The sequence below is a fragment of the Harpia harpyja genome, chromosome 4 (assembly GCF_026419915.1).
Source record: "Harpia harpyja isolate bHarHar1 chromosome 4, bHarHar1 primary haplotype, whole genome shotgun sequence".
Lineage (NCBI taxonomy): Eukaryota > Metazoa > Chordata > Aves > Accipitriformes > Accipitridae > Harpia > Harpia harpyja.
Genome location: NC_068943.1, coordinates 20,290,393 through 20,315,317, shown reverse-complemented (window position 1 = coordinate 20,315,317; position 24,925 = coordinate 20,290,393). Strand labels below are relative to the sequence as shown.

At 37.8% G+C, this 24,925-nt stretch overlaps 1 protein-coding gene across 1 annotated transcript in view; it reads right to left on the bottom strand.

The window, feature by feature from the left end:
* The window catches only part of KLHL1 (kelch like family member 1), a 259,260-nt gene extending 245,139 nt beyond the window's left edge, over positions 1-14,121 (bottom strand). The window contains exon 1 of the mRNA XM_052786007.1: positions 11,785-14,121. Within this exon, the coding sequence (XP_052641967.1) occupies positions 11,785-12,299 (515 nt within the window). The 5' untranslated portion in view covers positions 12,300-14,121. The remainder of the gene's footprint in view (positions 1-11,784) is intronic.
* Between the last annotated feature and the right edge of the window lie 10,804 nt (positions 14,122-24,925).

The following is a 24,925-nucleotide window of genomic DNA, read 5'->3' as shown; positions in this document are numbered from 1 at the left end:
TCCTTTAGAAGGAAGCCTCTTAGAAGAGGGTTCACTAGACAAGGCAAATTCCTTCCTTTCTTAATTACTCTCTGCCTTTTTTTGCTACATAATTCCCAATCACCACTACAAAGGAAACAGGACACTTCAGACACCAATCTCCTTGATTAGACAACCACGTTTGATTCTGTGAGTTAACTCTTAATGCTATGTACGCTCTTATTATGGGAAGATTAAGAGCCGAGCACATAAAAAGATCTTATTTCAACTCTGAGCTTTAGTAATGATTGAAGCCTGTCATGAAAATAGTGTCACCTGAAGAGAAATCAACCTAACAGCTTAGATGGTGGTGAGACAGATGGTACTAGAGAATACTTAGTGCTATTAGGAAACTATACAAAACTACTTTTAAGTCTTTATTTTGTATCTAATTCACTATTTGTTTCTGTAACCAAAAAACTTAATGATATTTTCCACGATCTTTTTAAGACGATATAATGAGAAATATGACATTGAATGGGCTCATTGGGGGGATGTCAATGAAGATGGTGCACAAAAAGGAACACACATTTACATATAATTAAAATTTTAAAGTCTGAGGAACTAAACACACAAGTTTTGATTATACACTTTAACTTCATTTTAATGAGTACTGTGGATGAATTTATTTTACTACAACATTTATCTAAGGAAGATAGAGGGTCTTGCCTTTAAGGACTCAGACTCCAAACAGCTAGTTTCAGTTTATAAGTTCCCCCATGTAGTTCAGGTTTTTTTGATTCAGTGTTCTGTCTTAAAAAAAAATAGATAATAGTACTGGCATTTACTTCCAATTAGTATAATTTCTTCAAACTCTAAGCTTTTCAAGATATATGTGTGTATGTTAAATGCTTGACACGATGGGGACTGATTTTGTGTAGTTATGCGTAGTCATGAGTTTTGGCACACCACACTACTCTAGTGGAAGAGCAAATCAAAGGAGGAAGCCATAAAATGTAAACAGAGGATGTACTTAAATTATAAAAGATGTACTCAAAAATGTTGTAAAAATGGGATCATAACAAAAAACTTGTAATCCACATATAAAGATTAGAGGTTTTTAAACTCTTTGTCAGCATCTGTAGCCAACATTTTCATAGAAAGATACTGACTGATAGTTTATGAGATTATTTAATGCACTTCCTTCTTCAAGGCAAAAGGGCTATCATGCTTAAACATGTCATGATTGACAGACATCTGTCTAACCTATTCTTCTAATCCCGAGTATCAAATAGGCCACACCAGTCCCTGGAAATCTGTTCCTGTGCATCCGTATCTGTAGAATCGACTTCTTACTAATCATATCATGTGTGATTTAAATCCTTTAAGTCTTTTCCAACATTCCTTTCATAGGAAGAGTAGATTAATATTGTTATCAAATCTTAAAAAAAAAAAAAAAATATTTCCTATGGTAATCTTTTCTTGGTACATGTTTCCTAAAATTCTAGTGATTTTTTTTACCCAGAATTTCTCCAAACGATCCATACATTTCTTGACTGTCCTGGACAATACAGTAGAGCTGAGGCTCTACCAAAACTGATCAGAGAAGAGGAATTATTAAATTGTTTTGCAGGCTATGTATCTGTTCATATATTCCTATGATTACATTTTAGCAGCAGCATAGCATTGTTGACTCATATTTTACTCGCTGTTTACTAACTGCAAAATTTCTGCAGAACTGCTATCTAAACATTTGAACCTACTGGGTATCTCTGCTGATTATTCTTGTGACAGGATAGCAAGTTGAACTATTCCATATTCATTTTTTCAGAGGATGCCTCTGGTTTTACAAGATTATTTTGCATTCCAATTCTCTCCTGTAACATAGTGGTGAATCGTCTAAAACTCTTTTCATCTTTATTTTTAAGAAGCATATGCTTTATTTCATCATTTAGTCATTAGCAACTACAATGAAAGTACTGGGCCCAAAATAAACATAGGAAGAATTCCAACCGATACAACTATTTCTCCTAATTTTGCATTTGAAGAAGGCTCTCCTCTTGCATCCCTTTTATACTAGTTTTCATAAATTCCATTTCCACCCCAGATGAACAGTGTACAGAAGCATGCACTTTCATCTAAATTTCAATCATTTCAAAGACTATTATATTTTCAAACAAAAGTCATTAATCTTCTAAATTAAAATAACAAGAGTCAAGATATGCAAAACCCAATTCAGGATGATTAATTATAATATTCATATCACCAAATATCTTGGTGAAGGCACTGTTGATTAACAAACAATTATTTACTGAAGCTTTTTCTATTAAAAAAATCTTCTGAAATGTGGCAGTAGTTTGAAGTTCTCGTGTCTGTCAACAGCAGACTAAAAAGATTTAAAAAAATTGTTCCCACTAACTGAAAATATTAAGAATTGTTTATTCCATATTCTTTAGCTCTCTCTCCCCTTCTTTCTCCTCTCTCCTTCCTTGTTTTGAATCTTACATATTTTGAAGTTGTGCTTACTCTTGCTACTTTGGGGGGGGTATTCTTTTTGTTCTGAACTTCAGATAATTTATATAAAAAGTAGGTTATCATTGTGGATAAATTAACAATAAAAATTAAGACAAAACAGCTGACAAAAAAATTTCAACTTGCATAAAAAGAGCCACACACAGAAAGTGTACATTTAGCATGATGATTAGTACTATAAAATTCTGTGATAAGTCATTTTATAAAAATAATCTTTCAGACATTCACAAATGATTGTAATTCAATTGCATGCATAAAAACATAACAGTGCATGTGGAGATTAATAATGAATGGATGTATACTAATATTATTCCAGATTCCAATTTATAAGTAGGGAAGTAACAAGGAATTCAAGAAGTGGTAAAACAGGTCAGCCTGAAGGCCTGGATTAGTGACGCACCTATCCTGCCTGAAACTTAAAAAGAATTTACATTTCCATAGGCAGCCAGAAGTCTAGCTAAGAACAGAAAGTTGAGTATCTGAAGTGCTACATATTCTTGCAAATACAGATAAACTGTTCTTTTTGCATGTTTTCTCCATAGTTATGACACTTGCCCAAGAAACATAAGACAACTTTTATGCTCTGAAAGAACTTCTTCATCGCTGAACTGTAAGATATTCTGGGAGGAGATAGTTTCAACAAAGTCACACAGCACAATAAAACTATGCATTAGGCATGCATCCTGTATTTTCTGTCTTTACATATTTCTATACCCTATTTATAGGTATGAATCACTTAGTTGAAGAATCACCAGAAAGAATTATGAGCCCAAATAGGATTAAATTCTAGGACTGCATTCAGCAAACAGCATATAAGTGTGTGATTATACCTGTTCAGATGAAAGGATCTTTTATGATCTTTTATTTGATTTGGTTTGGGTTCCTCTTTGAGCTTTGCACAAAGCAATGATACCACAGCAGCAAAAAGATGATACCATAAGGTCAAAACAATGCTGCTTTTTCCATATGGTTAAAGTAGGAGGAAGGATAAAGACAGATGACAAGCAAATCCAAGTGTTATAAGAAGCTGAACATTTTAATGTTGATAAGACATAGTAAAACAGAAAACTCGACTGATACAGTTTAAAAAAGAATGAATGGTGAGTGATGCGTTACACACAGTGAGCCCAGCCACCTATTAGAAAATAGAAAGTAAGTGCCTTAAACTCAGACAATGAATTCAGTGTGATAAAAATTATTGGTTTAGATTCAAGAAATAATTTTTTATTTTTGAAAAAGGCATTTCTGTCTTTCAAACTCATTTTGAGATAACGGCAACTGTTGAAACAGTGCCAAAGGCCACAGGATAAAATCTCCTATTTTCAGCTGGATCTAATTTTACATGATTGATTTCTAACATTCAATTTTAATAGTTGAAGCAAATAATTCCAAACTGTGGAAAACATACCACATTAAAACCACAGGGAAGAACAACCTAATATAAATTGAAAGTATGTATTGAAATTTCCAGTTAAACCTTAGCATGAATTTTGGAAAAACTTACATTGTTTTGTTTATTCTGCAGCTAAATGCTTTCATTTCTTATTTTGTAATAAATTAAGAGTATTTTAAAAGTGTGAATGATGATAACGTTTTAATCTGTTATTACAGTTAAAATTAACTTTTTTTTTTTAAATAAAAGATCAAAAAGGTTAATGAAACAACATCTAAACAAAATTATGATCTTCAGTGAAACTGTTACAAAAAAATAACATTTTAATATTTTGGATCTGTGGCTTAAATTATTGGTAAGCTATGACTTTTTGAAATAAAAATCAGAAATTTTAGGCACTGCTGACATATTTTTGGTAAAGTTTTGGTTTGGGGATTTGGGGGGTTTGGGGGTTTTTTCAGTATTACTAGGGATGACTACACAGTTACTTATCTTTCTGTGGAAGTTGCAGCAGTTCTCAACTTTTTACAGGACAGATTTCCATTCTGAAACTTTTAATGGCACACATCTAGCTATTTCCCTAGAGCAAATAGTTTACTTTAGGTCATTTATCCTGTATTCTAAAAAAATGTTCAAACACCAGGAAATTTGTATACTAGGAAATTCTGCCAAAACATCATAGCATAATATTTAAGGAGCAGTTTTCACCTAAAAAATGCAAGTTTGAGATATAAAAGGAAAGAGCAATCTCTTAAGCCGCTTGCAACAGGGTATAAAAAAAATGTGTCACAAGGATAAGAAGTGGCTGTTTGTTAGAAAGCAATGATCACGTGTTAAGAATATGTTAACCTATATGTAGCAGCACCGTCCTTATGAATTTAGCATATTCCAACAATATCCTCTAATTTTTTTCCATGTATACTATTTAAGTGAACTTCACCACTCACAAAAATAGCATAGAAGAATCAACTATGATTTATTTATTAATAACTGTGTAGGAATCTAAAGATTAAAAGTGTGCGTGTATGCATAAATTTATAAAATATGTATACATATATGCACTTTTTATATATGTATGTATTATGATGTTTATATAAAGAGAGAAAAGCAGATGATACAGATTTAGATGTCTGTGTGCACATATAGACCTATATATGTCCATACTACTATGACCACAAAACTGTTTTTTTCAGGGAAAAAAAAAAAGATATTCAAGCCAACAGTATTTCTGGAGGCTTACCTATAAAGATTCAGCATCAGTCATATTTTCCAGATATAGCTGTTCTTCTCTGTATGTCGTTTCACTTTTACTATGGAAAGGCTGAACAGCATTTTCCTTTTCTAATGCTGTTTGATGTTACCCTTAAGACAACTGTAGTTTCAGAGGTATTTTACTGATTTAGCCACTCTCTGTGCAGCTGATATTTTCATTGCCAAATCTCTTCTTCATGTTGAATCTTTTGGAAATATTCTGGCAAAACAGTGCAAGCATTTCTGAAAATAAGTCGGGAGGAAAAAAATGTTGTTTAGCCAATGTTGAAAGTACATGGATAACAACAACAAAAATAACTGTCAAGTCTTGCTTTCTAGTGGGTTTAGTGGGCCCATATTTCAGAGCAGCACCCTTACCTTTATTGGGAAGAGAGATATGATGTTCTTTACTAATGCTATGAAAATCTACCAAGATTTAATTAATTTTATCCTTTTAGAACAGTCTGAATTTGCAATGTAGGCTTCAAATTATGTCCATTTTTTCAAATTTAATTGAACATTAAACATTTAAATTGAACATTTAAATCTGAACTAGCCACTTTAGACTACTGTGATACTCAGTGAAGAGAAATAAGCATGTCTGGAAGACAATTCACCTTATTCTAAAATGTGCATCTAAGAAAGAGATAAGATAAATCCCCATCACTGACAGAATGAATTACTCAGGTTTCTTACTGACCCATTAAACATAGCAAATGGTACCAGCAACATGGCAGCAGTTGAGGAGACAGGTCAGAGAAACACAGTAAAACTGGGAGCTGGGGAGAAAACATAGGAATGGGAATTCTATTAGGATTCCATTAAAACTGACAAAGGAGCTGGAGGAAGTTGTAAAGGATATTGAAATTCAAAGATTAGGAAATAGTGGCAGAGAAACAGAAGAATGAGAGATCTGACAAGCTGTTAAGGAGCTAGGGTACAACTGGGACTTGATTTGTGAAAGCATCTAGGACAAGATACAGGAAAGAATGGACTGTTCAGCATTAGAGTAAGTAACCTGGTGAGTAAACCCAAGGAGGCAGATCGTAAGAGAAGCCAGTAAAATCAAGTAACACTGTCTGGGTAAGGAACCCAGGATTTGAATAAGGCAGGCAGGAATAGTTTAAGACCGTGGAATGGAGAAAAAAAGCTAGAATAAGATCAGAAGGAGAACACATAATTAAGACAAAAAGAGTTTAAAGAGGATGGAACAAAAGGAACTAAGTTTGGGAGCACCAAGAAGAAAAGTGGTGGACAAAAGAAATGACAGCACATGAAGTGATTTGTGTGTTCTTCCACTTCCTTTGTTAACAAGCAAAACTGCTAAACAGCTCACATTAGAAATGCTGTTCTAGAAGTAGCAAAGCCAAAGACTTCACAGTCAGGAAATTCTAGAACCAGATTTTCCTTGTAACTTTAACTTCATTCCATCTATGTATACATATAGTCTTTAGCTATATGATCATGCATTATTTTTATCCCCAGATTCTTTTGCATCCCATGCACAGAACATACATCCTCTGAGAATGAATCAGAACTTTGGAGGAGAAAGGTTTGTGGTCTGTGTTGTGTATGAACCCTGCCTCTTTTGTTTTGAAAGTCAAAAGTACAAGTATAAAAGCATAAAAGTTATATAACAATTTTTAAAAGTTTCATAATCAACTTGAAAAGCCAGCTCGTGGTAAAGACAAATGAATTATTCTGTTCTGATTCCATAACCTAGAAATGCAGAGTTGTGTGATCTATATTCCACCCCTAGCATCAAATTACATTCCTAACAGAGCATTCTGTATGAGATAGCCAAGTCAATGGAAACCATAAGCAGCTATAAATTTGATGTCTATAGTATCTAATTTTAGGATCTGTCTGTTACAGTAGTATCCATAGTTCATACTTTGATATCTAGATAATACCAAGAGGACAGCACCTCAGAAAGGCCACAGCCACATTCAGTTGAGAAAATACTTAAAGGTGTGAGAGCTCACAGGATAGACTAAGACACAGGAAGGTGTCACGATTCCCCTCTTTTTGTAAGCTCAGGTACTGAGGTCAAAACTGTAAATGGGAAACTCCATTTACTTAGAAACCAGAGCCCAGAATCCTCTCTTGAGACTAGATACTTATACAACAGTACATCAAGTACTTAAGCTGTAAATTTTGATGACAATTTTATCTACATTTTCAAAAATGATCAAAATATTTTCTCTTTAAATTAGAAAGCTGCACTGAAATTCTTGCTCATCCTGACAGGTTTCAAACTCCTAACTTTCTATAGCAGCAAGCTAACCACAAGGTGGTAGGTTGCTAAGAGAAAACGAGGAAGACTTGAAAGTGGGAGAGACTAATGGGCAAAAACATCAAAATGAAAGATTTGTGGGATCAGAACAGAAAAATACAAAAGAAATGCTTATCCAACATTTTTGATTCTATAGTTTTAAAAAACACATTTTTATGTTCATGATTCTACGCTGATCATTATTATTGTTTCTTATCAAATAATGATTTAATTTAAATAATTTTTGACCATACAGACTTGTAAACTAAATTGCTCAGTTAATGTTTGAATTACAAAATTATGCTCTCACTTTTTAACCTTTTGGATTCCCCTTCATACTTAATTTTTTACTTCCCAGTGACAAATTCAAAGGAAACAGTAGAAAATGCTCTTTTCTCATGACTTTTTCTAGTGAAGCAAGATATGAGTGTGAAATTCTGCTATGTGAGGAGAGCACAGCACTCAATCCTTTCACTTCTTGCTTTACAGTACACTATCATAGAGTATCTAATGGTGGGAGGACTTGCCATCTTCTTTCAGAAGCTGTATTTTCAAATACTTGTATGTTTTATGAAAGACTTCTGCACTGTCAGTGCCTGCTTTATGTGGGTTAGGTGTATCTAGCATATCCTTCTTGGAGCTGGCTCTTAAACAAAATGTTAATTGAATCCTGTGTTCCTCACTCCTCTTGCACACAGCCAGAGGAGTCTGGGACTGGTTTGCAGAAGGGCTCATCATTTATGGGTGCAACTGAGAACAAAGAAAGTAGTAGGAGAAAAATGCTAGGTGCTCTGACACCAGCAATTCAACACTTTTTCGCTTTTATCTCTCTCTCTGTTTTACCCCTCCATTGTAAAATAGGGCTGTTGTAAAGATAAACCCATGAATAGTTTGTGAGCCACGTACTGAATGTAGTGGTGAACAGTGCTGAGGGCTCATGAGTAATTACGTCTTCATAGGATTTGGACAGTGTAAAGCAAGCAAAGCATGGTACCATTGACTGAGGAAGGAGGAAAGAAAATACTGACTCTTTGCTTATTAAGTGAATACCATTCATGTTGAGGGTTGATTAGTATGTCATGTGAAAAAAGCTATCACGATCATGCAAAAACTCCATTGTAAACTCATAGGAGCTGATGGCTATATAGAAAACCTTAGCGCTGGTATTTTTCCAAGCATTTTGTGGTTGATTTATAAATCCTAATTGTAAATTCATTACATAGATTTTTTTTCTAACAGCTTTTTCTTACAAAATTAAGATCAAAATAGAACCTACGTTTAAGTATCTACTGCAGTTATTGCCAAATTTGTCATGCAAGCTCTAAAACAATTTTATATGCAAGTTTTCAAGCAATTTCAAGCAATCAAATAGTGTTTTAACACTAACTGTTAACTGTAAAATATTTTCTTGATTTTACAAATACAATATGGAATGTAGAACAATTATGTCAATACTTTGTATCATGCATGAAGTCTAACCCTTCAGTCTTCTTAATGCCAATGGGACTATCCACATAACGTCACTTATGCATGTAAGTACCTGTACAATTAACATGACAGGATGTTCTTTAGAAGCATACAAAAACAAATCAATGAAGTAGAATGTACTTGTTATTACCCAACCATGCTCTCATTAAGTAAATTCCATAATATCTAACAGAATATTCAAAGTAAAATTAAGAATTCAAGATCATTCAGCTAAGCGTTTAACTTAGATGTGAAAACAGAGTAACTACAAATCCACAAATAGCCAAAACCAGGAATTCTGCCCATGAGATGGGCTGAAAAAGGATTCTAGTACCAAATTCATGTATCAAGCAGAGAGGAGCAACCGGAAAAAAAAAAACCTCTTTTGGGGATACAAGGATCCCAAGTAGAAGCCAAAGGAAAAAAAGTGTAATTTTCACTTGTACGTACATTTTTATAGTAGAAATAACAAGAAATTTATTAATCCCAAGCATAAAACCAAAGCCACCTTGTCAACCTGTTCCTCACATTATGTCCTGCCACTGGGTTCCTAGCTAATATTGCCCAGAGACCCCCTGTTGGCAACATTTGAAATATTGTGGATATGGTCTATATTGGAACATAACCAAATGTTGAATTCTCATTGTTTTCACAAAGCAAAAATATTGTTTTCCAAACAGTCCTAAAGTATTAAAGTAGTTCCTAAATACATACAGGACAAAATACTAAGGAGAGCCAGGAGTTAACAACTTTACACTCAGTGTACCAAACATCCAGGTGTATGCCTAAAGGCTTGGTGGAAGTTCCACATATTTTTCTGTTTATGTATTTGGTTATATCTATTATTCAGGACTGAACAGTAGTTTATATATGCTATAGTCATAATGAAGTAAAGAAGTCGGCACCATTTATAAACAGACTAATTTCTACAGAAGGAGTGAGAAATAACTTGTCAGGGCATTAGAAGATTGTTGGGTCACAGAGCTTTCAAGCACAGCACTGCCATTTTTGCAGCACTTGACCACCTCTTGCCATAGCATTCAAAATTCATATAGGTAAATGAAAGGTTCTTAGATGGAAAAAGAGAAAGGAAAGTCTCAGACTCTAAAACTACCTTAAACATTTTCATATCTCAAAAGGTGGCATTTTCATTAATAATAAAATGGTATCTCCCTGCTTTAGTTATTTAAAATCTGAACAAGTTTTAGCATATTCCTTCAACAAGACCAGGAGCTACTGATGACTAGATGTGCTGTTTCAGTAGCAATGAATGAAGAACATGGAATAAATGGATTATAAAAACCCAAGAGCAGTAAGAATAAACCAGACCTATATTATCACAGAGTACATATGTGATGAGGAAGTTCATTCTAGCAAGTCAACTCTTATGGACAAATCAAGTGGTGCCATTAAAATTCAGTAAGCTTCTGTCAGTATGCAGATTTCCAAAGATTCTCAGATCAGTGACACACCAAATATAAAATCTATAGAATGAGATTATATTTGTACCAGGTTTTAACCTCTTCTATTCAGTTCAGAAACCTTGAAGAGGTAATTTTATTTTACCTGTCTTTACAGCGTCTCTCGAGAACATTTTGTATTGAATCCTACCATAAGCATCTTCTGGTTGTTCAGAATAACTTGCAATGTTCATGAAAACTTTGGCATCAATTTTTCTTCAAACACGTACCCTAAGTCATTCATCAGTTATTCCACATTTGTTTAAATGAGGTAGCTCCTATGAAATGAGCTATGCTAACTGAGAAAACAATTAAGAGTTTCAAGCAGAGAATATATGCTTTAGGTGTCTATGAACAAGCTTAACATACTCAAAGTTATACGCATATGTAGGTTTATCTCTAGCCATATTAATCCAAACAAACGCACAGTGCTGTCTCTTTATCTAATAAAATATTTAACACCGTATGCTTTACTTTCAATATGAAGAACACAATTCATTCTTTTCTTTTCTGTTTAGAAACACAACCATACATTTCTTTCCATAGAGAAAGTAATAAATGACAAGGAAAATGAAAATTAAATTATTTTAACCATGGGGAGGCGGGCGCAAACAGAGTTAAACCAATGAAGCGTTTTATCCTCAGGATTATCTGTATCACAGTATTTCTGAAAGCTCTACGTTAGCTACGCTTTCTTCTTTTAACAATTTTAATTTGAGCTTGGGCTGGGCCGGGGGAGGAGGGCGGGGACTGAGAAAGAAAAGCAATTCAACATTAACAGAAGTTTCATACGAAACACAAGCACCTGGACGTGTCTTGGTTGTTCTCACATCTTCTCAGGTGTCACTTGGTTGATGACTCAAAAAAGCAAATTCTTATTTTTCCCTGAGGCAGGCTATGACATGATTTGTCCCCGATTTCCAGGAAACCGGACGTTTTCACTTCTGAGCTTTCACATGCCATCCCCACACTCGGAACAGCATCACCACCCGCTAGCATTTTAATGAACTTCTGAGAAAGTTGGGTGCCGACGATCCCCAGCGCAGAGCGCCGGCTCTCAGAGGCGCCTGTGCCGGGGCCAGCCCCGCGGGCGGGGGCAGCGGCAGCGGCAGGGGCAGCGGCAGGACGGGGGCAGCGGCAGGGGCAGGGGCAGGGGCAGAGCAGGACCGGGGCAGCATCCCCTGCCCGCGGCACCCCGACCCTGAGGCTGGCCGGTCTCTGCCGGGAGCCCCTGGCAGCCCCCACGCCGCCCTTCCCGCGCAGCGAGGCCCCCCCCCCCCCGCCCCCACACCCCGCCGTTCCAAGCGGAGGAGCCTTCCCGCCCTCAGGCCCCACCACCCTCCCGCCACGGAGCCCGCACACTTGCCCACCTGCGCCCCCCCCCCCCCCGCGGCCCCCCGGCCCGCCGACGCCGCGCAGGTTGCGCCGGAGCCGCCGCGCTTCCCTACCTGTGCCCGCCTCCGTCACCTGTTGCCCGGCTGCCTCCATCCGCGCAGCCCCCCGGCGCCTCCTCCCGCTCCGGCGGCGCCAGGGGCTTCTCGGGCTCCCGGGCCACCTCCATCCCACCGGGCGCCGCCTCCTCCTCCTCCTCCTCCTCCTCCAGGGACTCCACGTAGAAGACGGTGCGGGGCGGCGGCGGCGGCCCCGGCCCGTGGCCGTGCCCCGGCCCGTGCCCCCCGGCCGGCCGGCCGCCGGCGGGCAGCAGCGTCCCGTTGGGCGGGCCGGCCGTGGTGGCCGCCGAGGAGGAGGCGGAGGAGGCGGATTTCTTCCAGAAGGCGCTGTTGCCTCTCTCCTGGCTCTTCAGCAGGCGGCTCTGGCTGGGCCCCCAGTGCTCGAAGCTGCTGTCGGGCGGCAGGCAGCCGCCCCCCGCCGGGCCGCCCGCCGGCGAGGGGTGGCTGAACAGTTTCCAGCGAAGGCGCAGGATGTGCTTCACGTCGAAGTCTTTCCTGCCGGAGCCGGACATGGTGCCGCGGCGGGCGGGGGACGGCCGCGGGCTGAGGCGGGACTCACGGCGGCCAGGCAGGGCCGGGCGGCGGCGGCGGCGGCGCGGGGCGGCCACGCTCCCGGCAGCGGCGGCGGTTCCTCCGGGTAGCGCTGCGCCTGTAGGGCGAGGGGTGGTAGCCGCCGGGAGGAGAGAGATGCGCGCACACGGCAGCGCAGGGAGAGAGGGAGGGAGGGTGGATGGGGAGAGGCACAGAGCCGAGAGGAGGTAGAGACACCGAGCAGGGAAGGGAGAAGGAGAGAGAGGGGAGATGGCCAGAGCTGACGAGAATTGCACGGCGATCAGTGGAAAGGGGAGGAGAGAGAGGCAGAAATGAGAGACACCTCTCAGGGGAGACAGGCACTTGCGAGGGAAGCGCGGGTGAGGGAGGCTGCGAAGACGCGCTAATCTGATTAACGGGGAACAGAGCGGAGCTACAGCCCGGAGAAGACCGGCGGCGGCGGCAGCAGCCACCGTGGGAGGCAGCTGGCTCTTCCTCACTCTCTTAGAGCTCCGTGACCGAGTGCAGCCAGAGAGGGAAAAGTCACCTGGAAGCCTCTCTCCACCTCCCGCCTTCCCATCCCATTCCTCAGGGGAGTCCCATGCCTGCAGTTATCTGGGATGGCAAAGCCCGAGAGCTGGCACAGAGAGGAAGCGGGGCTCCTTTATATACACTGTACGTAGGAGAAAAAAAAAAAAAATCACGCCCGTGAGGCTGTCAAGGTCCTCAGTGTTCAATTTTCTATCTCAGCGCCTCTCACCAAGCCGCCCCCTCCCCTGCATGTGACGCAGATGTGCTCTGAGGCCGTCAGTGCAAAGAGACAAAAAGAGATGCTTCTGTCCTCCTCGTGCAAGTAAGTCGACAGGTCACGAACTGTCCCTCATAGCCTCCTCCTCCCCTCCCGCCAGTGCAGGTCTCCTCACCTTGGTATTTTGGTCCTGAGGCCACTGTGTAATACTGGGAGCAAAATAAAGCCAAACAACAAATGCAGCAGCAGCAGTGAACACAAGAGCGTGAATCATAGGAGTACAGACTTAATAGACTGCATGCAGCCTGGGTGAGGTTACAGGTTAACGATTTATTCTGCAGGCTCCATTCATTAGCCTGTTGGCCGAGTGTTGCTGTACCAGTAGAACACATTGGATAGAGGGACAGTGTGTCAAACAGAAATAGCACTACACATCTGCTTCTTACCTTTTATATCTCCTTTTAATGCAGTCTGACAGTGCTAAACCCAAGGGAGGTTCCTTCACGACAGAGAGATCTGCTTAGGAACATCTGCCCACTTGGAAGGGGTGTCACAAAGTACACTCTGCATCTGGGACATAATTACAAAATTAAGGGCTTCATGATGAAATGTAGGAAAGGGATACGGGGGCAAAACTGCATATCATCACCTGCCAGCTCATAAATCCCTACTCATGAAAAGTTGCCAGTAATAAGATGATATACAGAATGCCTGCAATCCACCTGTACCTTAGAAAGTAGTATTTTAGAAGAAGATTTATCCCTAGGAAAATGATGAAAAAGATTGTATTTTCCTGCAGGTACTCTTTGCATTGGCCAGCTTTACCCATGCACTCGTGAGCTATCAAAAGTTTGTTATACTAACTCTTTGTGAATTCAAGAAATGAAGGAATTCTTTCCCTCAAGCTGGGATGTTTTAACTCCTCATTCATAAAACACTATAGCTTGAAAATCCCTCCAGCAAAACACAAAAGTCAAACATTAATTAACAATTTTATTACTGTTTTATTTACTTTATCACTGAAGTATATTACTGTTTTATTTAGTTTACCACTGAAGTAGTGTTTCTGGGTACAAACCAATATTAGGGTTTGTGTTTAATGTTGATAAAGTTCTGGATTTAACAGAACAAGAAATTCAGGACACAAAGTCCTACTTTCAAAGGAAGAAAAATTGCCACTGTGCATTTTAAATATTGATTTATGCCATAACAGCTGGACTGCAAAATCTCTGGTGCCTCAATTTTGCTCTCAGTATTCAGTGATAAAAAAAGACAAAAAACATTCTAAAGCAAACAGAAGAGACAGTTCATTTTTATCCAGGAACTGATCTGAGTGAGTATGTGCTGCTTGGGAGAGCAGCAGGAAGAAAAGCCTAAAAATCTTCATCTAGAATAGGACTGATGAAACTTCCATCATTTCAGAGACTTTAGAAGTGCATCTCTTATGACAATATATGTGAAACCTGGTTACTTAATGTCTAGTTACAAGCTCTAAAAGATGTGGCTATGTACATATAAAATAGGTTTAATCAATGAATACATACATAGACAGTATGCTATCTGTTCTGTATTTAATACCTCTTAGCTGATTAGGAAAATTCAGAAATATTCTGATTTGAGGAGAATTACCTAATTTCCTTGCCATATTATAAATCTTAAGACATTTTAAAATCTGCATTAATAATTTAGTTGGTCATTTGATGTGAACAGTTGATAGGTTACATTTTCTAGCTTTACTTCTGGTACATAGATAAATATAAATGACAATACATTCCAACAAAATTGCTTTTCTAAATATACTTCAGAGGTCACTCAATGAATATATTACAGTATCACCCAAGAAAGTGATTCAGGTTTTTTAACACCTTTCCAGTGCCAACTAGCAAGCAATTATAAGGAAAAAAAAGTAAAAAATATTTTAGGTTATTTGTTATTCATACTTTTTTATTTCAGTTATGTCAGTAGTCTTGGGTATTTTTTTTTAATAATTAAAATCTCAACTCTTCAATATATCATGTATAGGCTTTGATATGCTTTTTAACATTACCTCATTCTTTCATATTTTAGTACGTAAACATTCTTTGCAAGTAAGAGATGCATTCATTTGGTATGTATACGTGATTTTTCATGTATGAAGATATATGAACACTTCTCTGTCATAACATGAAAACTCTCTTGATTTTCTCAGTTCATATCACGTTTACAATTATTTTGTCAATGTACAGTAAACAAGAGCTACCCCAAAAAAAGCTACACTGAAGAAGTAGCCATTGTCACTACATATAGTTAATGAATAAATTGGTTTCCCAAGCATGAAGTAAAAGGATGAAACAGTTTGGTTTACTTAGGTTTTCATAGTTTCTTATCTTCGTGTTTCCCTGCGAACACTTTTGACATATGCCAGTGAGCCAAAGAACATATTCTAGATTATCGCATGACAAGATGAACACAAAATGTCTTCTGAGTTTCAGTTGAAACTTCTGGTATATAAAAAGATTAACTTAACTCTATAGGTTGTCTAGACTTCTCCATCTGGGAGAAGAAAAAATGTTTCTCTACCGGAGTTCTAGGGACCTTGCTCATAGGAATTACAACAAAATAATTAGTTTACTGGTCAAATTTGTCTTAGTCTACTCATATGGGGTTGACATAAATGTATGAACAGAATTGTGAAAATACACAGGTTTCTAAGTTGTTGAAGGGAAACATTTTGATGCCTAACAGCCTTCCATCCGTACCTTACACATTCCATGAAGCGTAGCCAAGATAATAATAAACACGGGTAATCTGTCCCCTGTCTGTTGGTCGCACACTGGAACATAGTGTATCACACTGTATTTTTGTTTATTAAACAGCATGTTTCTGAACTTCCTCACCTGTTGTAGTTTCCCCAGATTATTCATAACCACTCAAATCTTTTAATAACTTCACAGACCTTGCCTGAAAGTGCTCATGGCTCTTTTTTCTTTATCTATTAGTTAGGCAAACAGATGAAAGTGGTTAATCTCCATGTCCCTGTTATGAGTCAGATTGCTGACACTTTCTCTTTGTGTTTTCGTCTTTCTAATGCTCTTCAAATGAATTAAATTCACATAGTCATGTCCCTAAGGAATTCTCATGCTCATGTTTTGTAGGAAAAATGGCCTAGGGATATATATCCTTTTAATAAATCCTCCAAGTAGTATAAAGCACTTCCAAAGAGAAGAACCTTGAAGTAGGTATCCAAACTGGTCAGATTTTATTAACCCTCTTTTTTCCTTCTTTCCATTCAAAGCTTTGCAGTATTGTTTATTTTTAGGTTTCAGATGTTTTACATTAAGCTGTTACATGTTGCACCCTGTACCCCAGAGAGAACTGGTGGATCAGGAATAAAGTTAAATTGTAGTTATCGATTGCTAAAACAAGCAACAGAGGAACCATCATGCAAAGTAATTTGCTAACAGTACCCTTAGGGTTATGAATAGTCCAAGTCTATGTGAGTCTCCACATTACATTTACATAAAGTCAAAAGATATACAGCAAGTGAGTCTGAAGGTGATGAGCATATGTGTTATTGTGGAACAATAGTTATTAATAAGAGAAGGGATATACCTCTTGGCAGATTAAAAGGGTAAGGGGTAATTTTGTTACTGAATTTTAACCTGGCATGTATTTTTAATCCAGAAGACACTAAATTTTGATGAAAAGAAGCAGAAAAAAAGCCCAAGAGACATCACTCTGCTTTGGATAAGGACTATACTAGAATGAATGAATGGTTTTAAAACAATTCTCACTTGAATGTGGGAATTCTCACATGAATGAACATGTACTTCAGCTATAAAGACGCTGATTTTGTGGGTGGTTAATTATACATTCAGAAGCAAGAATCCGAGGGTGTTAAAAAGATGCTGTGAAACACATCTATAGAATACTCAAGCTACAGAGAGTAGAAAAAGAAATTGATGGAGCTGGACGTCCACTGAGACATCAAAACTTACTGAAGAAAGTGGCAGTGTCTAAGTGATAAATAAATAATGTATTGACTTATTGTATATAAGTAATGACTTATTCTTTAAACTTTTGTTGTGTACAAGGCCTTTGAACAAGCTTTATGAAATGTAGATATATTCTGAGTCAGTTTAGATAAGTAAACTGTGAAACACTGGAAAAAGGTGCTAGTAGTGGGAAACTAAAGCGTTTTGTTGTTTATAACGTATACATGTAATGCTGTGGCATTCCTGTGAGTCTGGAAGGGGAGTTTCAAGTTGTTGAGCTGATTTTCCTCCCATAATAGTATATGTAGACATATTTAAAATACTATAAACATGTCTACACTTATTAACTATGATTGTTTTCTAATGGCAAGAAAGGAGTAACAAAACCAGACAAACAGTAAGCCAGAACTGATTTACTTGTCAGCTTTTGTGTATGTTTTTTTGTAGTGAGTTTTCAACTGAGATTGAACTTTTGAGAATGAGTTTGCATTTGAGAAGTTAAAAGGTTGAATGATGTTATTTCTCAAAATTAACAGTGACCTAGCACAGCACAGGATAGATTTCTGTAAGTGTGGTGACACGACCAGCTACATTTATTTCAAGGGGTAGCAAAAATTGCTTCTCCGTAGTTGTTGTTTACTGCCTCCTTTGTAATGCTGGATAAAATAATGATACATGAATTGCCCCCAGTGGTGATTTGAACAGATGCATTTCATTCTGCATTGCAGGAGCCTAGACGAGCACAGTCAGTTATCTTATATTAGCTTGAGGGACAGTCACTTCTTAAACCATTTCATTATGGTCATAAGCAGTTGTATAAACACACCCTAAGGCAGTTTTTAAATGGTCGGAGAATTTCATGTAAGAAAAGTAAATGCTACATGATTTGTCATGGATGAAGATTCACAAGTAAACTAAGGCTAGGGATCATAAAATTATGAAACCACAGAAATAATTATTAAATTTAGAAAAGTAGGCAAGTTAAAGAATATTAAGGTTCTTCAATTCTAAAATCAGTTCCCACAGTTTCTCTGTTTGCAACGGTTGTCAGTTCTCTTGAGAAATACATAGTTTTTACCTGCAGTTCCCAAGCTAGTTATAGATTACCCTTATTTGAAAGAAGTGTCATGCCTTCTTTCCCAAGTTACAGTCAAGATAAACAGCTGAACTCCATCTAGTACAGGTTTGGCATACCACACGCCTCTGTGCTCCTATGCCATACTCTGCATAATATACTTAGACCTTACTGTTTGGAAGCTGCTCATCCATCCTACTTGCCAATTCACGTCGAAGCTATTACTATCTATTTTAGGTGATAGAATCTCTTATTAAAATCACTATACTGTTTTGGGTTGATTTAAATCTAACACTTTCAGCAGACCTTCTATGAATGTTATCTTATCAATCTCTCTTCTCTGGAAATTCTGGTGATGCAAAGAAAATAGGATGCTTTTTCTTAGCAAGATTCAATAATAGTTGCTGTCATTTTTTCTGTGACTCAGAACCTTCTTCAAACTGGTTAGCTTTCATGTTCAAAAAATATGCAGTTTCCTGCTGATCTTTTATTTAATGTTTATTTTTCAATCTGAAGTAAAAACTTGTCAAATATTATCACAACAAGGGAGACACCCATGGTTTGCAAAACAGGCTATATAAAAAAGAAATATCTAGGATTTCACCACTACACATATACTAGTAAATTAGACTTATTTAAATTAAACAGAGCCAATGTAACGGACATAAGATGGTCAATACTGATAAGGCATTCTCACGATCATTAAAATGGTTTTGTGATGTACAAACTAGCACCTCACAAACTCGTTCAGGAGTTAGCATTAGTCAGGAAACATACTCAATAGGTACTTTGGATATAGCCAGTGTTTTAGAGGATAAGAGCCTTTAGCCGTATGGAGGTAAATTGTGCCATGCCATTTGGTCTGAGTCCCAGAGCCTGAACAGAGCAGAGAGCAAGCACTGGGAGATTTTGTCTACTCTTCTAGACATGACCTTATGATGCTTATATTTCAGCTCATAGGTTCTTCTGAAGTTAAAAAAAAAAAATTATTTCAGGGGGGTTTCACCCTTGAAAATCATTTAGTATTTGACAGAAGACAAAAGACTTCTAGATTTCTGTTAAGAACAAAGATCAGTTGGGATAACAGCAGATTTGTAATGTCACGTCGCTGGAGGAGTTATCTTTTGAGTGACTTGCTTTCCAAGTTGATGTGTCTTTCGCCAGCATCTGAATAAGCAGCAATATCTTAATCAATGTCAGAAGACATTGGGATGTAGTAAAGTGAATACAGGCAAGTCATTGAGTATGACGGAAAGAAGTTGGCTGGTATTCACCCCCAACTGATATAAGGTATTTTGTAATGTCCCTCTGTGGATGGGTTGTTTTAAAAGGAATGTTTCTCTTTTTATAAATCTGACTTATAATTTTATTTATTGCTTTATTTTATAGGAAAACTTACTATCCCTATAGAAATCTGTTTTAAAAATCAAAATGCTTTATCTAAGTAACAGGATATTGTATTTTTTTAAAGAATCTTGTCTGATAATATTATTTACCTTCTAAATGAGTAGAAAAAGAGATAAGTAGAAGGTAAAAAATATCAACTGTACAACATTATATAGAACAGCTTTATTTTGAGGAATACATAGATGAATAGCATGTAATTGCTCGGGTTAACGTTTGCAGTAACAAGTGTAATAATCTCATAATTTTATATTAAAGTTTTGCTATTTCAGAAATAAAGTGAAGAACAAAATACTACCATCTAACAGTATTATTGTTGTATGAATTTCTAAATATTTTCCTCCTGCAGCCTATGACTGAAGTAAAATATTTTGAAGTACAGAACAGCAATTATATTCTATCGATGTTAAAAATGATCTTGTATTTTTTCTTTGCCATTGAAAGGTATAAACAAAAGTTCTGTTATTAAGGTGAATCAAAATAAAATGCAATAAACTAGAAATTTCTCTACACCTCATTCACACAGGATTCCTTAAGCAGTAAATCTTGTTGCTTTTTAAATACCTGTTACTGAGGCTGAGTATTAAAACGAGTAACATATGATGATCATGATGTCTCCTCACTTTTTCTCCAGCTCAGAGTCCCATTGCCCTTTGGGTATAGCTTCCTGTCTGTACTGCTTTAATTTCTTATGAATACATGCACTTACAGTAGTATTTCCCTATTTTCAGGTGTGTCTCATGGTATGTAAGACCCCTGTCCTCACAGAGGTGTATTCTGTCGCTTGAGTTGTTATTTAGCATCAAACTTCTACTGCCTTATACTTCCTGTATTTTCTGGTCTCAGTAGACAGATTCCTAGACTCTGAAAAAAATTGTATACTTCCAGTTTAGGAAGTTACTTCTTTTTCCCACGAAAATTAAACTTTCTAGTTGCAATTGAGATACTTGTTGCTTGTACCGAGTGCCTTATCATCACATTAGTAAGATTAGTTGAAAATTTTACATTGCAGAGACTTAGACATTGCTTCTGTTGCTCTCAGGAAATGGTGGATGTTTGGGCAGCTTCTGACTTCATGGTTAAATAGAGGAATCTTCCTTTCTGGGAAACCTAACAAGAAAATACACATATAGTAATGCTGGTGGGGATCTCTGAATGCCATTTTAATTTTAAAGTAATTGTTAACGACACTGAAATCTTTATTTACCATGCATATTATTGGTTTGTGTCTTTTATCACAGTCAATTAACTCATTCAAAACTTCAGCAAGTAGTTACAGTATTTCTTGCAGAAATGTGTTATTTCTTTAAGAGAACTCTCCAGCACTTAGCATAAGGCAATAAAATAAGCTCTTGTGTGCTTCTGTTGTCCTTCCCTTTGAAAAGGAAGGGTGGGTCTTTGTTTATGATTATGTGTACAAATGGTCTTGCATTATTTACATTCCATGTTAAACCAAATTAAAAAATCAGATATCTGAGAATGTTTTTTTTTAATCTGCTTATTCACACTTTCAGTTGAGCTGAGTGTCCCAAAAGGTATACTCTTTTTTTTTTTTTTTCCCTTCAAAGATGTTTTGTGATTCAGATGAGAGTATTGTAATTGCTTGAACAATTTGAGAGGATAGTTTTCCATCCAAATGGCATGATACCTACAGTAAAAAGTGTTAACATTACAATTTAAGATCACAGATTGCTTGAAATTTCCTCTTTTTAACTACATAGTACAAAAGCAGAAAGATTTGATTCTATGATTATGGACACTTTTTTAAAAATGATTTATAGTATTATATAGTTGACATTTCACATACTTATAGTTGTTCTTGCATGCAAAATTGTCTTCCTGTGGTGTTTTCTCTGATTTTACCTAATCAACTATGCTATATTTTTAATCCCTCGGCCACAGTTTTTTTATACTGGTAGGATGTCATAGATTTCAGTGTCATGGGACCATAACTTCTGACATGGTAAGTATGTTCTAACTTCATGTTTTGACATAGTCACTTTGTCAAGAAAAGTCTAGACATAAATTACGCTGTAGAATTAGAGATAGAACCTAAAAAATAGAGAGGAACGAAAAAAAAATTTAATCCAAACGTTTCTCCTCAAAGCTGAGTGAACTATAGCTGGGCAGATATTTTTTCTGTTTTTTAAAAAAATGCTTATGATAGAAAGTCTACATTTTTTCCCAATTTATTACAGTACTTTTTAGCAGTTACATAAAGTTGCATATAAATTAAATTTATATGTGAAATTGAGATGTGATATGTTGTTTGTAGCTGCAAGTATATGAAATAAGGACTGAAATAATTTTCTTTATTTCGGTATATCTTGAGTTTTGCAGTTGGATTGGTACAGCATATAACAAATAAGGAGGCATAATTAACAAAGAAGGTCAGTAATTAGGCTGCTGTAATGGCCAGAACATGTGTTACCTGTCCAGTAGGAGTTATATGAGCAGTACGAAGTATTATCTTTAGATATGCTTGAGCTTTATTAGGAAGAAACCTACAAAAAAAGAAAACTTATTATTTCTGATGATCTAAAGGAGGGGAATGAAGAAAATCCTAATTGATAGAATCATTCTGGCAACCTTTTGGGTGATTTTCTTATTTGCCCCAAATATTCACATGTGCTGTTTGGCAATCAGGCTGTAGTTTTTAAGTGAAGGTAACAACAACCTTTCATATTCTTTTAAGCTAAAAGTGCATTACTGTCAGCAAACATTCTGTTTAGGGGTTTTTTGGAAGATAAACAGCTTCAGTTTTTCAACATCATTTGCATTTCAATGTGGTCTCCAAAGCCTAGTCCAGTCTGAAGTGATCTGCAAACTGAAAGTTGTACTCTGTTTTCTATTATAAAATGACAAATGTATTGAACAGTACTGAAGTAAAGACAAATAGATATGTAAACATGCTCAATATTTTTTTCTTGTTCTACTGTGAGCAATGAATAACAGCTGAGTACAGTTTTCTAACCATTTCTACACTCACCTTGCAGCAGATTTTTCTTCACTGTAATTTTCTGGGTAGTTTAAGAAAATAGTACCAGGCAGTATCTGAAATACCTATTATTTCTAACATACTAATGAGATGAGGTACCCTGTCGAATGAAATTTGTTTGTTATGGCATGATTTATTGGCTGACAATAAATATCTTTTGATTTTCCGTATCTTTGTACTAACGTATTTTTCATCAACTGGAGCTAGATTACTGTAGCCTTTTTCCTCCTTTTTAAAAAATAATTTTGTTTGCCCTTTTCTAATCTTCTGGAAGATCATTTATTCTCTTTGTCTTCTCAAAGATAATGGTAACGTGAGATTTCCTGAGCCATTTTTCTAAGTACTCTGCAGAAAATTTCATCAACCTGATGAAATTTCATCTAAATAACATTTTTTCCTTATTCCGTCTTGGTGTGATGTCCATTCATGCATAACCACCTTAATGAAAACTGAAGCAGGGGAAGCGTAAACACTTCATCCTTCCCAGCATCAGTAGTGTTTGCTGCCCCTTAAGTAACGACTCAGCTCTTTCTTGCCTATCCTTTTGCTTCCAATAAACTGAGACTATGTTTTCCCTTCCTAGTTGGATTTTTCCTGTGCCTTGGCTATCCTGGCTACTGTTAATTTACTGAAGGCAAGGGAATGAATACTAGCTGTGGTGGTGCAGCCCCCCGGGGCCACCCAGAGATCTCGGGATAAGCCCTGCAAACTTTGGGGAAAACCCTCCCGTTGTGCCATTACCGTGACTACAAGCGCAGCGACTTTTGGGCACCGGGCCCCCCCCCCGGCCACACCCGGGCCATCTGCTCCCCGGATTGTCTACCGGAATGACTGGGCACGCGTTGCGGCTGGAATGGGAAGTAATGGCCGAAGCCGGTGGTGCGGAGGCCCTCGCTGAGAGCCGCCATCCCCGGGGAGCCCTCGGGAGCTCTGCGGGGCCGCCCCGGCCTGGGCGAGCCAGGGTTACCCCCTCAGGGTGGGTTCCGGGGGGGCTGAAGGGCCCGGTGTGGCAAGGTTCACTCAGCGCCCGCTGGTGAAGGCCGGCACGTAAAAGTCAGTCATACGTCTCACAAAACTCACAAAAAGGAAATCTGAATCATAGGTTAATCTTGGGGCTGGGGTGGTGGTGGTAAAACTTGGTTCAGAACTGTTGTATCTGTGCGTCTGCATTTGCAGGTGGGTTTGGAGCTAGTTGTCTGTCCCTGCGTGATTTGGTTTGGAACTGTTTTGCCTGCCTGCGTGGTCAGAACTGTTTCCTCTGTCCGTGCGTGTGTGCGATTCGATGGGACCTCCCTCCGCGTGCAACCCTGGGGGAAGTTTTGGGTGATCCTTGCCCTCGTCGAATCTTTAAGTCGCGAATTCCATTGTAGCAAATTCCATTGTAACAATTTCCATCGAAACAATTTCCATCGAATCACTCTGTTAAACTGGCTGGTGATTAAGTACTGTTAAAATTATACAACCGAATTCTGTGATCTATCTCAAAAATATTAATAAATCCTAAATTGCTGCTAAACCAAAGCCATGTAACAAAGTGTCTTTTGTGACACTAGCCCAGTGGTTAAATGGAAAAAGACTGCTTAAACTTAACCATTTTAATGACACATTGGTCTTGAAGATAACTAATGACAGATGTGCAGAAAAGAGCCAGTAGTAAATGAGCAGTTAAGCATTACAGAGAATCGGGAGTAATAATCTTTCCCTTGTCCTCTTTCATCCACGAGTGTAATTGAGCCCGCAGACTTTTCTCAAAGGTACTACTTCTGTACTATTGGTCAGCTGGGCAACCTGGGTTACAGTATTTTCCGATCGTGCCTGAACCGGTCACTATGAGTTTTCTTCACAATCAGTGGGAAGAAGATGGCATCGCCAAAGGGTGGTTCATCGTAGCTGTCTCGAACATCTGTCTGGGGTGGTAGGAAACAATCTCTGGAAGTTATCACTGTTAACTGTAATAGTAGACGAAGGTGAGGAGCAGTTATTTAAACATCTACAGTGCAGATGTCAAATTAAATTGATCGTATCCTAAGTGTCAACTTCATGTTTTCGGGTTTTAGTTCTTTTTTTTTAATTTCATGTAACTGAAAGCTAATGCTTTTGTTCAGCTGTACACAGACGGCAGTTAGGGAGAAGAAATAACATGCAGTTCTAATCCATGTTACTTAATCTTAAAGGCCTGAAAATGGACAGATAAATATCATTACTCAACCAGTACTGCCGACTTTAATAGAACCAATCATGTTTTGTTTGGGTTTTGTTTGTTTGTTTGTTTGTTTTGCAATCGTTTCAGATCAACACAATAATTTTCAAGTGAATAATGGTATTGTTTTCTTAGAGCTGCAATTCTTAACTCTAGTCAAGACTTTTCTGGAAAATGAAATTTTTAAATTTACATTCCTCTTGTTTTG